The following is a 14854-nucleotide window of genomic DNA, read 5'->3' as shown; positions in this document are numbered from 1 at the left end:
AAACGGTGCCAACGCGGCCACTTTTAATGAAAAAAAGGAATAATAAATCATAATTATTATTAATAATTAGCCCCGATAATAGATACCTATTGGTCGAACAAATCGCTACAATGTAATATAATAATTATTATATCGTGGGAGAAAAGTGGCAACTTTAGTGTGTGTATCAGATTTTATTTGTATTAAGAAAAAAAAAGTGACACGTCCACCCACCCTGTCAAACGTTCATGGTTGTAACTCTTATATTAATTTGTAACGAATTTAAGAAAATTTCATGTATTAAGTTCTGATAATGGTAAGTTAGCCTTTTACCTTAAGGGAAAGTTCCAAATACATACTTATATTTATGCCCTACGTTCTGATGATATGTCAGCCACGTATTTACTACTTAGTTGGAGTATGTCATCACTTACATGTCGGCTTCCGATTGTAGCTAAATTTTTTTATTGGTATTAAGATTTTAAAATTGGTTATTAAGGGTACAATAAGCGATATTATAATCTGACATTATTATGCTCGTACAGCCGCTAAGACTTGATATAAAGAGGAAGTTGACTGCGAGGTCTGATCGCGTCAAATGTGTAGATCAGCATCCTACAGAACCCTGGCTTCTATGTGCGCTTTATGATGGCGACGTCAACATTTGGAATTATGAAACACACACGCAGATCAAAAGATTTGAGGTAAGCATAGCTCCAAACAGTATATATGTGTCTGATCGTTATGTTAAAACTAAAAATTAAATACTGAATGAAAGCAACTTAACAAGTAAATAATGATACTATTTTTTTATTAGGTTTGTGATCAACTACCTGTTAGGTCTGCAAAGTTTGTGCCTAGAAAGAATTGGGTGGTCACAGGCTCTGATGATATGCAGATAAGAGTTTTTAATTATAATACTCTTGAGTGTGTACATTCGTTTGAGGCACATTCTGATTATGTCAGATGTATTGTTGTACATCCCACACAACCCTTTATTCTTACTAGCAGTGGTAAGTTATTAATTTAAACTCCATTGATATTATGCACTCATTGAAATTTATACAGTTAATTTTTATCTTTGTAATTAATGATCCTTTCTTTATATAGATGATTTGTTGATAAAATTATGGAATTGGGAACGCAACTGGGCATGTCAGCAAGTTTTTGAAGGACACACTCATTATGTAATGCAAATTGTTATTAATCCCAAAGACAACAACATGTTTGCTAGTGCCAGTTTAGATACAACAGTAAAGGTATAATATATACATTTGTACTACTATAAATTTTTTTTTTTTTTGTGATAACCTTATTGTTTTATATTACCTCATTAAGGTTTGGCAACTGGGTGCGTCTATATCAAACTTTACATTGGAGGGACATGAAAAAGGAGTTAATTGTGTGGACTATTATCATGGTGGAGATAAGCCTTACCTTATTAGTGGTGCTGATGACCGCCTTGTAAAGATATGGGACTATCAAAATAAAACTTGTGTTCAAACATTAGAAGGTAATAAAAAAAATGAAAATTACATAGAAGTTAGTAAGTTACATAGAAAGATGCAAAATTTTGTTTCTATTTGAAAAGTATTTTATAAATTTTACAAGAAATTGTTTTCAGGTCATACACAGAATGTATCAGCAGTTTCATTCCACCCAGAGCTGCCAATCCTTTTGACTGGATCAGAAGATGGCACTGTTAGGCTCTGGCATGCAGGAACATATCGCCTGGAGTTTTCTCTTAACTATGGGTTTGAGCGTGTGTGGACAATTTCATCTCTACATGGCTCTAACAATGTAGCAATTGGGTTAGTGTACTCTCTATCTTTTTTAGATATTCATGTTTTTTTTTGTTTTTTATTTATTTTATCATTTATTCAATTTCAGGTATGACGAGGGCACTATAATGATAAAAATTGGAAGGGAAGAACCAGCTATATCAATGGATGTGAGTGGAGGCAAAATCATATGGGCCAAACATTCTGAAATGCAGCAGGTTAACTTAAAAGCACTTCCTGAAGGTATTCAAAGTAAATTATTATAATGTACAAATATAGTCCTTTGATGTACATACTTATTAAACAAAATTTTTTAATGCAGATATTGATATTAAGGATGGAGAACGTGTGCCTGTTGTTGCAAAGGATATGGGCGCATGTGAGATATATCCACAGACAATTCAGCACAATCCCAATGGACGTTTTGTGGTGGTATGTGGTGATGGAGAATATATAATTTACACTGCCATGGCCTTACGCAACAAAGCTTTTGGGTCCGCCCAAGAATTTGTCTGGGCACAGGACAGCTCGAAATACGCTACATTAGAAAATTCAAGCACTATCCGTGTCTTTAAAAATTTTAAAGAAATAAAGAGTTTCAAGCCAGAATATGGAGCTCAAGGTACTTTCTTTGTTAATGTGAAAGTTTTGCTTTTCCTCAGTAGTGTTCCATTTGCTAAAATTATCATTTATTTTTAAGGGATCTTTGGTGGCTGCATGTTAGGTGTGAAGTCGATAAGCGGTATGGCCTTCTCGTTTTATGACTGGGAACGACTAGAACTGATAAGAAGGTAAGCTATAAACAACATTGTTTCTAAAATTTATTAACTAATTACTGTAAAAATAATATATAATACACTTTGAAAAAATTAAATACATATTATATGTTATGTTGTGCTGTGCGAAGAAAAAAAAACACTGAATTCCAAGCTTATTTTTTTAGTATTTGAAGGCAAGAGAAAATCTACCTAATTTAGTTATCGAATAAAAAATATAAGGTCATTGTTTAAAATATTAACAGAATTGACATGCTAAAAAAATTAATTTAATTTTGTGTACCAATGTAAAGACATCAATATTTTATATTTTTGATGTTATGAAAAATAGTATTCACCATAAGCTCGTACTAAAATTTGTCCAAATGGGTTAAGCAAATGTCATAAAGATAGATAAAAAATTCAAAATGAGTAATAAGTATGGATTATTATTTTATTTGTAGTTTGCGACGTGGTAATTTAATGCAATGTTTGATGTTTTCTAATACTCTATAGTAAAAAAACATGAATGGCTGTTGCGAATTTGCAATTGTGTATGCTTCTAGTTATTTATAAACTGTTGAAATATAATAGGCAATCAAACTGAAAATCTATAATGCCACAGATAAAAAATATATGTAATAGATATTTCTAAAGAATTATGGTAATTAAAACTAGTATTGTATGAATACTTAAAGATGTGTTTTTGGTTAAATGTCAAGAAATAAATTATAGTACCTAGTTGGTTCTTGAGTTTGTTATGTAATGTGGATAGTCACCCTGACTGAAACAAAAAATTAGACATTTATGCTTTAGCGAATTTTATGAATTTAATAACTTTAATAACATGCTCCGCACAATAGTAATAATAATTTTATTTGTAAATTCTGTGTGCAACTTGCAAAAAATTTATATAAAAATGTGTGCAGTGCTTTTTAAACATACATTATTTATATATCATTTCATGATTTATACCGTTTGTGAATATATAGTTTCAATTCCAATAACAGATATTAAAGATCCTTTGATTCCTTAATAAGAGAAAAACAATGTATTTGTCAACAGGATAGAAATTCAACCTCGCTATGTCTACTGGTCGGAGCCTGGAAATTTGGTGTGTCTCGCCACAGATGAGTCTTATTTCCTCTTGAGTTATAATGCCAGTGTTGTTAACCTGTCACGGGAGACAAACACCAATATTACTGAAGACGGTATAGAAGATTCCTTCGATGTAAGTATAAAAATGTTGTATACAAGGCGCTAAGTACCCTATAATATATATTTGATTGCACCTATAGTGAATAGGCTGGTCAAAAAATAGAAGAAATGTCTAAAAGTGCGTTACAAGTTATATATCTAAACAAGTGTTATTGATCTCGGAAATAAATTTTCGTATCTCTGCTGGCTCTGTGACCCAATTTACACGAGAGAGATAAAACATAGTGATGGGAAGATCTAATAGAGACGGGTAGTGCTGGAGGCGTTTATATACCACTAGCTGAGTGCGAACTTCATTTCTCCTTAATGTGATTTAACTTAGCCTACCTTTTTAGTACATACCATCATGGAACATTTCGCTATGCTACCCCAGCGACTGTTTGGTTTTCTGGAATGAAAACTTTTTAGGTTTTTCTGTGAATTTTTCTCTATATAAACCTCAGAGTTAAGTCATAAGTATTTGATTAACAAATAAGGGTTTAAAATTAAAGGTTGTATGTATGATGTATCATAAAAAAAAAAAAATTGGGTTGGACACCCCTTATCACTTTGGGGTTTGAAAGATAGCAGGCTATTCTGAATATGCTTAAAATATTTCATAAGAATCGGTCGTGCCGTTTCGGAGGAGTATGGCAACGAAGATTGTGACACGAAATTTTATATATTAGATAATATTATGATTTCAGCTTGTTGGAGAAGTGAATGAAGTTGTGAAAACTGGTCTGTGGGTCGGCGACTGCTTCATCTACACAAATTCATTGAACAGAATTAACTATTATGTTGGTGGAGAGATAGTTACAATATCACACCTCGATCACACTATGTACATTTTGGGATACGTTGCGAAGGAGAATCGGTAAGTTATATTTAATTTTAGTTTCCGTTATTGGATATTGGCTCTTAGATGTCTTGGACGATTTTTTAAACGTTGGACAGAGAGCGACTACTGTCATCCTTCGCGCTCTGTCTTGAGCCTCGCCCTTTATCACGCTTCAAGTCTTTCCTTGCCTCATCTGGATGTGTATGTCACCAGGTTTGACATTGGAATTTCATTGAAATGTGAGGCCTATTCTGTTTCTGTCCACTTTCAAGGCTTGATTTGCTGGTCAATTGAGGTTTCGTGGCAGTGTCTCAATAGTTGTTCGTTACACATTTACTCAGACCACTTTTTGTTTATTTGTTTCCTCATAATTATTATATCTTTTTATTATTTACTAATGCTATGCTACACAATAATACCTACATCTTATACATAATAATAAAATTATAATAGAATACAAACAAATAGGTCTACCTCGATATAAACCTCGCTAAGTTGGTGTAAGCGCGTACATCCAACAGATTTTCGGTTAACACCTACCCATCCAGTCTCTCTACATACATTTCGCAGCCATCGCCTAAGTATCCTAAATAGGTATATTGATATAAAACAAAAAAAATAGGGTTGGTTAAAAAGCGGATACAAATGGTACACTCTATACAGTGTTGTGTATGGGTGAATTTATTTTGTACCCTATAATGTGAGACTGTTAAGCTTCATATGTGGCCCACACCATTGCTTCGTTTCAGATATCCGTAATATATAATATAGATTTTTGTAAGCATCTTGTATTATTTATTATACATATTCTTAGAAGTAAGACCCTCTGAAACTCTGAAACTCTTATTAATTACTATATAAAGAATAAAAGATATTACTTTGTATTTTTACAAATTAACTCCAATCTATTTCATATGGTCTAACTAACTATTGGATCAAAATCTTGCTGCAGTTGTATACTGTCATCTGTAACTCTGCTTTAGTTATTGCTTTTTATTTGGCTAGGCCTATAAGAAGCTGTACAGCCATTGTTGATGGTGAAGTTCATACAGTAGCATCCATAATCGACAGAACCGGTAAAAGTAGGTTTCGGTTACTGCGTTCTTGTCCAAAAGACAGTTCTTTAAGGAATTTACATTTTTTTCCATTTTCTATAGTTTATCAACTTTCTTAATCTATTCCATAATCCAACTTGTTAAACGTTTTCTACAGTGGCATATGGCTTTTGCTTCATTAGTTGATGGTCTTGCCGTTTTAGACGACATATACTATGTCGTCTGAATAGCTTCAAAGTTAGTGTGTAAAATTTTGATGCATTTAATATGATGGCCATTATGACATTGTACTTTGTAACATAAATATAAAGAATGAACTATCTTCTATAAAATTGTTGTTTACAAAAAAAAAAGTCCGGTGATATAAATTCAACCTGGATCACCCATGACGATTGTTCGATCACTTGTAGAAACAGACATTAGGTTGCCATTATGTTATGACTTGTGACCTTAGCAGCGACCTTCTTGAAGTAGGTGTACTTTACCTACTAACCCAGCCCTATTGTTCTAACGAGAACTGGATAATTCCTCTGAATATTCGACATGTTATCGTACGAGAACGTTTAGTTAAAATGTGTATATATTTTCAGGTTGTACTTAAATGATAAGGAGTTGAACGTAGTGTCGTATTCAGTTCTTCTCCCAGTTCTTAATTACCAGACAGCAGTAATGCGACGTGACTTTGAAACTGCTGATCAGATCCTACCCACCATTCCTCATGAGCATCGCACTAGAGTCGCACATTTCCTTGAGAAGCAGGTAAATATTATACGAAAGTGCCTGTAAATTACTGGAATTAAAACAATACTAAAATTATATTTTATTTTTAGGGCTTCAAACAGCAAGCATTAGCGGTGTCGACAGAGCCAGAACACAAGTTTGAGCTGGCCTTATCGTTAGGTGAACTGGAAAAGGCCAAACAGTTGGCCGAGGAAGCCACCATTGCTGAGGGTCTGCCTTCCGAAACGTCTGCTGCCAGGTATTATATGCTTTTGTCATTAACAATAAATATATACAAAAGAGTCACTGTAAAGTTGTAAACACCGTTAGATTGTAATCTATCTCGCGAGATTATGAACTTTCGAAAGATTGTGAACCTCAACGTACTGCTTACAATTTAACGTATTATTATTCGGTAGATTGTAATCTATCGAAGTGAAACCGTCAAATTGTGAATCGGATCGCACCTCGCGCGCTGATTGGTTGAACGGAATATGCCCCGCGCCACCATATTTGTTTGTTAATTCGTTTGTTGTCGAATGTAAATTGATTGTTTTGATGAATGTAAATTGATGTCGTGTTGAAAGTAACTCACAGCTTTAGAATTAGTTATATGAAATTGTTGGGAAGTAAAATGAATCTGTGTGTTTACAATTTTAATCGGCTCATGTGTGAGTGTCGTGGTCACCAAGAAAGCGTCTGGAGCTGACTATCTGTTTCCACCGGTTTCTGGTCAGCGCCTCTCTTATGACAGTACAGTTTTGAGGACGATGAGTCTTTCACTTGATCGGTCGATCTGGTCTCCGAGTACTCTTTGCCTCTGCGCATACAACAATGGTTCCATTACTCAAATCTGAGAACCAGTTATTTAAAAAATGTGATATGATTTAACATGAGATATTATTCTCTCTAAAGAAACGTTAAAAACGGAAACTATAAACCTACGGACTTAAATTTAATTTTCAGTTTTAACAGCAGCTATTAATTTTTTTAATTCAATTATTCCCTAACGGAAGAGAATTTGTTAGACATGTATGTACTTTAATTTCCTGGGACTATATTCTTACTAGCAGCTATTTGTTGTACAAATCTTTTGGGAGATAGATTAATAAAAAGTAACTTTGGAAAACCCAAAAACATACACCCAATAAGGAAAAGACAGCGTCTGAATGCAATATAAATAAATATAAGTAAACTTTATTTAATACAGATGGTCGAGGCTCGGTGCGGCGGCGGCTGCGGCAGCTGATACTGAACTAACGAAGGATTGCTATCAGAATGCTAAAGATTTTAGTGCCTTACTTCTCTTTGCCAGCAGTACAGGTATGTTGCACGTGTATGTGTATGTGTGTCAAGTGCTATGTGTAAAGTTTTAATTTTAATTGTTACGTATTTATTATCGGTGATAAATCTGATTTGTCGGGCAGGTGATGGAGAACTATTGGAGGAAGTAGCAAACCGCTCTGCTGAAGAAGGCGACGACAACATTGCCTTCGTAACTCATTTTATGTTGAATAACCTTGACAAGTGCCTTGAACTACTAATTAAAGCGAACAAACTGCCCGAAGCCGCATTTTTTGCCAGGTATATTAATTTATATGCAGTGTAAACTCTATATAACGACAGTCAGGAACTGTGCCTGTTTTGACGTTACAAAGAGTTGCCGTTAAATGGAAAGGAAAATCTGTATTAGAAAAAGAAAGTTTATTTCAGACTAGTGTTAGTAATTACATAAAAACAATTCGTATTTGAACGCTATTGCGTTGTCTGTTATTTTGGTAGTGTACCAGTGGTTAGGTTGTATATTTTTACTTATTTATTTATCTTGCGATATTGAGGCATCTTCGTGATAAATGATACATGCAAGCATGCGCAACGGATTTCTAGAAAAGTTCACTACATATGACGAGTACTGACAGTCGAGATTATTTCTCGACAAAAGCGACAAAACCACGTACACAGCTCCGCGGTTTTAACAAATTTTGGCAACTTAAAAAGTACTTTTTAGTGTTTAATTGTTGTCGTTATTGAGGGTGATGCTATGTAAAGTGTATCATTGTATGGGAGACAAGCTAAACCAATCAAAACCGAGTGATTTGGACGCTTTAAGAGATTTGTCCTTAAATCGAGCGAAGTTACATGGAGTTTACACTGTATATTTAGAATTTATTTTTTAAAGTGCAATATTTCAGTTATAGGCCAATTTACGTCACAAGAGAAACTTCAAAAGAATTTTTTTTTAAAGACAATTCACACCAATTGACCTAGTCCCATGCTAAGCTGGTGAAGCTTGTGTTATGGGTACTAGGCAACGGATATATATTATAGATAGACATATAAATACATATTTAAACACCCAAGACCTAAGCACAACACCAAATGCTCATCACATCGATGGTCGTCTCAGCCGGGGATGGAACCCGGGACCCATGGATTCGCAGCCAGGGGTACTAACCACTAGACCAATGAGTCGTCAAAAAACTCACTCAATAAATTGAAAATGTATTGAGTGTTTTGAATTTTTCAGATCATATATCCCTTCACAAGTCAACGAAGTTGTGTCATTGTGGCGAGACGTGGTCGGCTCCACGAACAAAAAGTCCGGACAATCCCTCGCCGATCCTTTAAAATATGAAAATCTTTTCCCCGAGTACGAAGTAAGTCATTTAAGATATTCAATTATGGTATAGGTATCGAACGTGTTGCCAATATAAAAATACTAGCTGATTATATTATTAGTATATTATTTCTAGGAAACGTTCTACATAAGTTCCAAATTAGCTATTTATTACTTATTGGTAGGATAAACACTATTGTCAGATAGCGCTGTTGGTCACATAAAGTCCATCATAAGTTGAGTCCGATGAATGTCAAATAGCACAATTTATCTTCCAAATAGTTTATGTGTTGCATAGATATTTGGTACTTTATCCATACATTGTGAAACAGACCCTTAGTATAATCAAAATAACTATCTATTATAAAAAATAGGGGTAGATTGTAGAGAGATTGAAATTAAGGGTTTTATGTATTTTTGTATGCTGTATCATAAAACAATAAAAACAAAGAAATTTGTCTAAAAAAATAATTTAGGGCCACCCAATATTTAGGGGGATGAAAAATAGATGTTGTCCGATTCCCAGACCTAACTGATATGCATACAAAAGTTCACGACAATCTGTCAAGCCATTTCGGAGTTTAATTACAAATACAGTGACACGAGAATTTTATATATTAGATTATTTTATGTTTTCATCATAGTAAACATTTATCTAGAGAACTTCTAAAAATCTTGTTTAGTCAAATAAAATTTATTCGATTAATTTCAAAATTAAAGTTGCTCTACACATGTAAAACTATCCTATTGTAGAAAATACTCGCGTCCCTTTTATTGTATAATTATAATATTTTAATTATTCATTTTTTATTACTATACATTGTAAAACAATTATTTGTGACATAATTTGATATCAAAAACTTTGAAATACAATTTCTAACAAGAAATGTCTTATCAAATTCTACCCACATTAGATTAGATTTATGCTTAACTCGGCGCCTATTAATAAAAAGGGTTAAAATAATAATATTATGTAGGTTATGTCGTATGTACCTTGTTTTGTTGAAATCACTTTTGCCTTAACCAACTTACGTAAAATCATTAGCGATATATCCATACGATACAGTTGATACGCTCGAACTGTCTAAAAATGAAGGAAGTTTTATTAATTATTTATTTTTTTATTACGTCACGCAATTTTTGGAGATTATTGACCCCCCTCCCATGTAATGCGCCGTAACGTTGTTCTGTACCCAATAGTGAAACATTTCGTGACCATCCAGTGACTCTTTATAGCTAAAAGTTACCATTATGTGGTGTACAGTACTGGAAACTCGAAAATAATATTAACAATAACGCGTAATTCAATCCCCGCCCCGCGTCGTAACGTTTTAGAAAAGAACCCCCCCCCCCAAAATTCGTTACGTAATACTTGAAAGCTCCCTAATTAGCATTGCTCTTTCAGGAGTCCTTGGTCCTGGAAACATTTCAACGGGAAAAGGGCTATTCTCAGTACAATGATCTGTCAAATACGATTAATTCAACGAGTCGACAGGCAGCAAGCAACGTAGATCGAGAAATTTCAGCTGAAATGGCAGAGATTACGAAACGACTGGGGCCTGCCCCTGACTCTGTAATTAAGTAAGTTTTGATTATTTAAATTATTTTTTAGTTATATCACCTTATCTAGTGTATCTTATATAGTTATATCTTACCAGAATTGAAACCCCTTATATAGTTTTGTCTTACTTTGTATTGTATTTTTTATTAGTGAAACTTTTTTTGAGGATATGTCGAATGTGTCTATTTATTTTATGTTTACATTTATTTTTATGTTTTCTATATAGTGTATATTTTTTCTATATAATGTCTATATAGTTTCCAATAAATAAATAAATTACCAGAATTGTTGACTATTACAACAAAGTTTATTGATTTATTTATTTATTCCATATCATTATTCTATCTTTACAGTAATTACTAATTCGATAGTTAATTTTTAATGACGCTTCCTTAGGAGTTATTCAACAATTTTAACGATTTAATACTTAATAACTTATAAAGAAATACAATAGAAAAATCTTACAAAATAATAATAAATAATTCAAAGATTGTAGAAAATGATGAATTATATCTCGATTAATTAAATATCGGAAACTACAGTTATAGTAATTAATAGTACGATTATTTATACATTTACAATTTAATGACAGTAATAAAAAATCACTCGAGTCTATTTTGTATGAAATATTTTCTTACACGGTCTCACTACGGAATAGGTAAATAAAGGAAGGTACAACTCCACATATGTTTATAAAAATGGGCATTAAACATTAATACTTTTTAAATAATTACGATAGTAATTAATGTAGTAAATACTACTTGGAAATGACCTTTTAATTGCTGGCAATGTTACACAAAAGCGTGCGTAAACATTCCTAACTGTATAACTATACGGTAATTTTATTCCGTAGAATTCTGACATTTCATAAGTGTTGATACTAAAAAAGTTTTCCACCAAAAAAAGGCAAATTTGATTTATTTGAGGGAAATAAAAAAATCCTTCGTATTTTTTATGTTTTACCTACAAAAAGGTGAAATATTTACTTAGTCAAGTGACGTAATACAAAAATAACAAATATTTCAATATCACGAACAATATATCGAAATAACTTTAGTTACTTTATTTTACTCTTTAGCTGGCATCACTGCCTACTAATTCCAGTTTAGTAAACCTTTTAAAAAAAATAAAATGTTATCTTTACTTGTGCGTTTTTTAATGTTTGTGATGAAAAGGGACGTAATTATCACTCGCCGTTAAACCACTACTAATGTGGAGCACTGCACTTAATAAAATGTATGTATAGACTCAGATGTTCAGACCCGTATTGAAATTGGAAAATGTGCCCGGCCAAAAAGGTTTACCATCTCTGACATGTCAAAAAATGATAGCTGTCAGAATTCTACGGAACTAAAAATCAGAGTATATAAAAGTTGGTTTCTCATTTTTTCAACTGTATATATATAGGAAACAAATTACGACTATGGCATCATTCAATACGTAACACAAACTTTACGGTTTTGGATGGATAATGAAAGAGTAATGTTTTTTAATAGTTCACCATTGTACTTTGACGCTGAATCGGCCGAAGGATCGCCGGACCAAATGGATAAGATCGCGAAACGCAAAGATTCTCTCGACATCGAAGATATTGTGAGAGAGGTCGATGTTTTGTTGGAAGACACACGTTTAAGCCCGGTAAGATTTTGTATTTCACCTTGACACAGTTACATTGACGATAGTTGTCAAATTTCTTCTCTTTGGTATCATTCTCTAATCAGGGCTTTGATAGTGGGAAGAATTAAAGAAGGTTTAATGGAACGTTCAAGTATTACGTAACGAATTTCGGGAGGGCGGGGGTTATCCTTTTGTAAACGTTACGGTATCTTTTAGGTATTAGTAATGGGTAAAGAAAAACATTACGGCGCGATACATGGGGGGGGGGGTCAATAATTGCGTGACGTAATACTTGAACGCTCTCTTAGACTATTGTATGATGTACCTCAACGACGTTATTTTATTTGTTTTATAAATCACGCCGAGCATCGTGATCGATAATAACAGTTATCAAAACTGGTCATAATATAAACACGAAGATTAGCATACACACACGAAAATACAGATTTATGTGTGTTGAAGTAAAAAGCACATAAGTTTGTTTAAAAAATATTTTTTGTAGTATTAAGGTTTTTGAATCGAATCCCAGAGTGAGAATCTGAATTCTGTTGATAGTTAGTCTCACTAGAGGTGCCTGTCACAAGATCTATAATTTTTCCATTTAAAATCAAATTAAGATTGTGTACAAGTGTTTTTAATCTTATCTTAATGTTTCTCTTCAAGCATTTCGATAAATTTCAAGAATGTTCAGAGGATGATTTGATTTACTTGAGTATTTTTCAATGAAAAGTTCAAGGAATCACTTGATAATTAAATTACATATTATGGCATGGTAAAAAGAGTCCGTCAGTATTGAAATTAATTGTGTGTAACTGCGAAATTCAAAGGAATACAAAATAAAAACCAGCAGTAGATTGCTCTGTGAAATTGCGAAAAGTCAAAAATCATTTATTCATATAGGTAATAATATTTTTGCGTAGTATAAAGTCTTAACTGACCACTGCTAGCGATTGAATCCGACGCATATAGTCGTAACATAGACTTTACGTCGTTATGCACCGGGACTACATTTTTTTTGTCGAGGTCTATTAAACACTGACACTTATTAATATAATTTATTCGTGTGATGGTATCTCACATATAAACAAGTGAATTATATAATAATGTAAGAAAATAGAGTAAAACTTACCATTTCCAAAATTTTCGTCGGCCGTCATTACTTCGCTGTTTGGATTGGGTTTATCTAACACTAATTTCAAAATCTTAGACGAACGTAGGTTGCTCATTTCACTAATTTATAATTGCACACGTCCTAACGAACAAAAGTAAACAAAAACAACACAACATCAATATTATTTTCAACATTTAAATTAGAGAGACTTTGTGCATGCTAATTCGTGTCATACGACGTCGGTACTGCGCTCTGAAAGGCCGGCTGAGGTCCAATAGATCGGAGCGCATCGTCGGAACTATAAGCGCGACGATTTGCGCTGGAGCGTTCAAATGTTACGACTATTATCAATTCAAAAACTCATTATTTATAGAAAATATTAAAATTTGGGTTTCAGGATTGTGTATTGCTGTTCAATAGTATTCTAATGGCCCAAAAAACCAATTTTACTCAAAAAATGTGTTCCGACTTTATGCGTAGGAGGTGTCGATATAATGTACACTTATGAACGTCAAAACTGAAATATACGAAATGCTTCTAATTTTACATTTACTGCCAGTTCTCAAATCATGGGCGTAGAACGGAACAGAACAACTGGCAATAAACTCCCTGCCACTCTTTTTATCGCCAAGTTTTTCGTTTAAATATGCAGATAGTGTTATTTGCCGAACTGAACTTAACTGACTTTGCCGTTTCAGGACCTTCTGGATGACGCGGACGACCTGTTTGACGGAATAGAATAGTATAAGGGAATAGTTTTATACCATACTTTTGCGCATGTGCATTTCCTAAAGTGCTGATTATTATTATATAAGATATCATAGTATTAACGATAATATTTTAAATACGTATATCCAAAAAAATTTAATAGCTCAAATTATACATTGGACATATTGTGCGCAGTCGTTGGTCGTTTATCTATTTTGTACTTTATACATGTTGTTGATAGATATTGAATTACAAAAGTGATAAATCCATGTCTAAATGTTGAAGCAATAAAAGTAACTCATTCCGAATGTGAATTTTCATTCCAGAGCGTCGCTTAAATTAATAAAAGTCTATTTCATACTTTATTATTATTCATAACTTTAGATTAATCTGTATTTAAAATCATTATGTCGAATAAATTAAGAGAAACGTGTTATATAAAATCTGTGTTTTATTTGACTAAATACTTTATATTGGGTTATTATACAACTACCTTTAAGTGAGAAATGCGTGCTAAGTAGGGATCTGATCAGTCTATACTTACGCATCTTCAAATTACATTTAATCATCATAATTCAAATTAAATTTCCTTTATGTAGGACTATTTAAGATTATAATTGCCATCATACATGTGTGACTCTAGCAGTTTTGCCAGCGCACGCTAGAATAGCTCGCATATTTTGGACAATTCACACAATATCATTACAAATTATAGCCTATATGTTATTCTGATGTATAAGCTATATTATTGTAAAGTTTCATTAAAATCCATTTAGTAGTTTTTAAGAGTAACAAACACCTATGTGTACTTACAAACTTTAGCGTTTATAATATTAGTAGGATAGTCTGTTTCGTACAATAATCGTAAATTATTAATTTCATTCATTAGTCATCGAACCCCGACCCTATAGC

At 33.0% G+C, this 14854-nt stretch overlaps 1 protein-coding gene across 2 annotated transcripts; it reads left to right on the top strand.

The window, feature by feature from the left end:
- Window positions 1–165: 165 nt before the first annotated feature.
- On the top strand, window positions 166–14385 carry LOC125062385 (coatomer subunit beta'). 2 transcript variants are annotated; one of them, XM_047668272.1, is made up of 19 exons: window positions 166–295; window positions 525–683; window positions 797–992; window positions 1090–1238; window positions 1318–1492; window positions 1604–1790; window positions 1870–2003; window positions 2083–2382; window positions 2461–2551; window positions 3581–3746; window positions 4420–4589; window positions 6199–6367; window positions 6439–6587; window positions 7539–7651; window positions 7756–7912; window positions 8856–8985; window positions 10351–10526; window positions 12003–12144; window positions 13933–14385. In XM_047668272.1, exons 1-19 carry the CDS (start codon window positions 293–295, stop codon window positions 13975–13977), a joined length of 2811 nt encoding a protein of 936 aa, XP_047524228.1. In that variant the 5' UTR covers window positions 166–292; the 3' UTR covers window positions 13978–14385. The 2 variants fall into 2 exon arrangements, with proteins under 2 accessions (XP_047524228.1, XP_047524227.1); XM_047668271.1 differs by lacking the exon at window positions 166–295 and having other exon boundaries at window positions 498–683.
- Window positions 14386–14854: the final 469 nt, after the last annotated feature.

The sequence above is a fragment of the Pieris napi genome, chromosome Z (genome assembly GCF_905475465.1).
Source record: "Pieris napi chromosome Z, ilPieNapi1.2, whole genome shotgun sequence".
Lineage (NCBI taxonomy): Eukaryota > Metazoa > Arthropoda > Insecta > Lepidoptera > Pieridae > Pieris > Pieris napi.
Note: the sequence above shows the minus strand (reverse complement) of the source record. Positions and strands in the feature narration are given on the sequence as shown.

Excerpts from the sequence above, each read along its gene's own strand:
- LOC125062385 (XM_047668271.1), top strand. The coding sequence starts at position 513 with ATGCTCGTACAGCCGCTAAGACTTGATATAAAGAGGAAGTTGACTGCG. Across the intron at positions 1,493-1,603 it reads TTGTGTTCAAACATTAGAAG|GTCATACACAGAATGTATCA; the intron begins GTAATAAAAAAA and ends AATTGTTTTCAG. Across the intron at positions 6,368-6,438 it reads CACATTTCCTTGAGAAGCAG|GGCTTCAAACAGCAAGCATT; the intron begins GTAAATATTATA and ends TTTTATTTTTAG.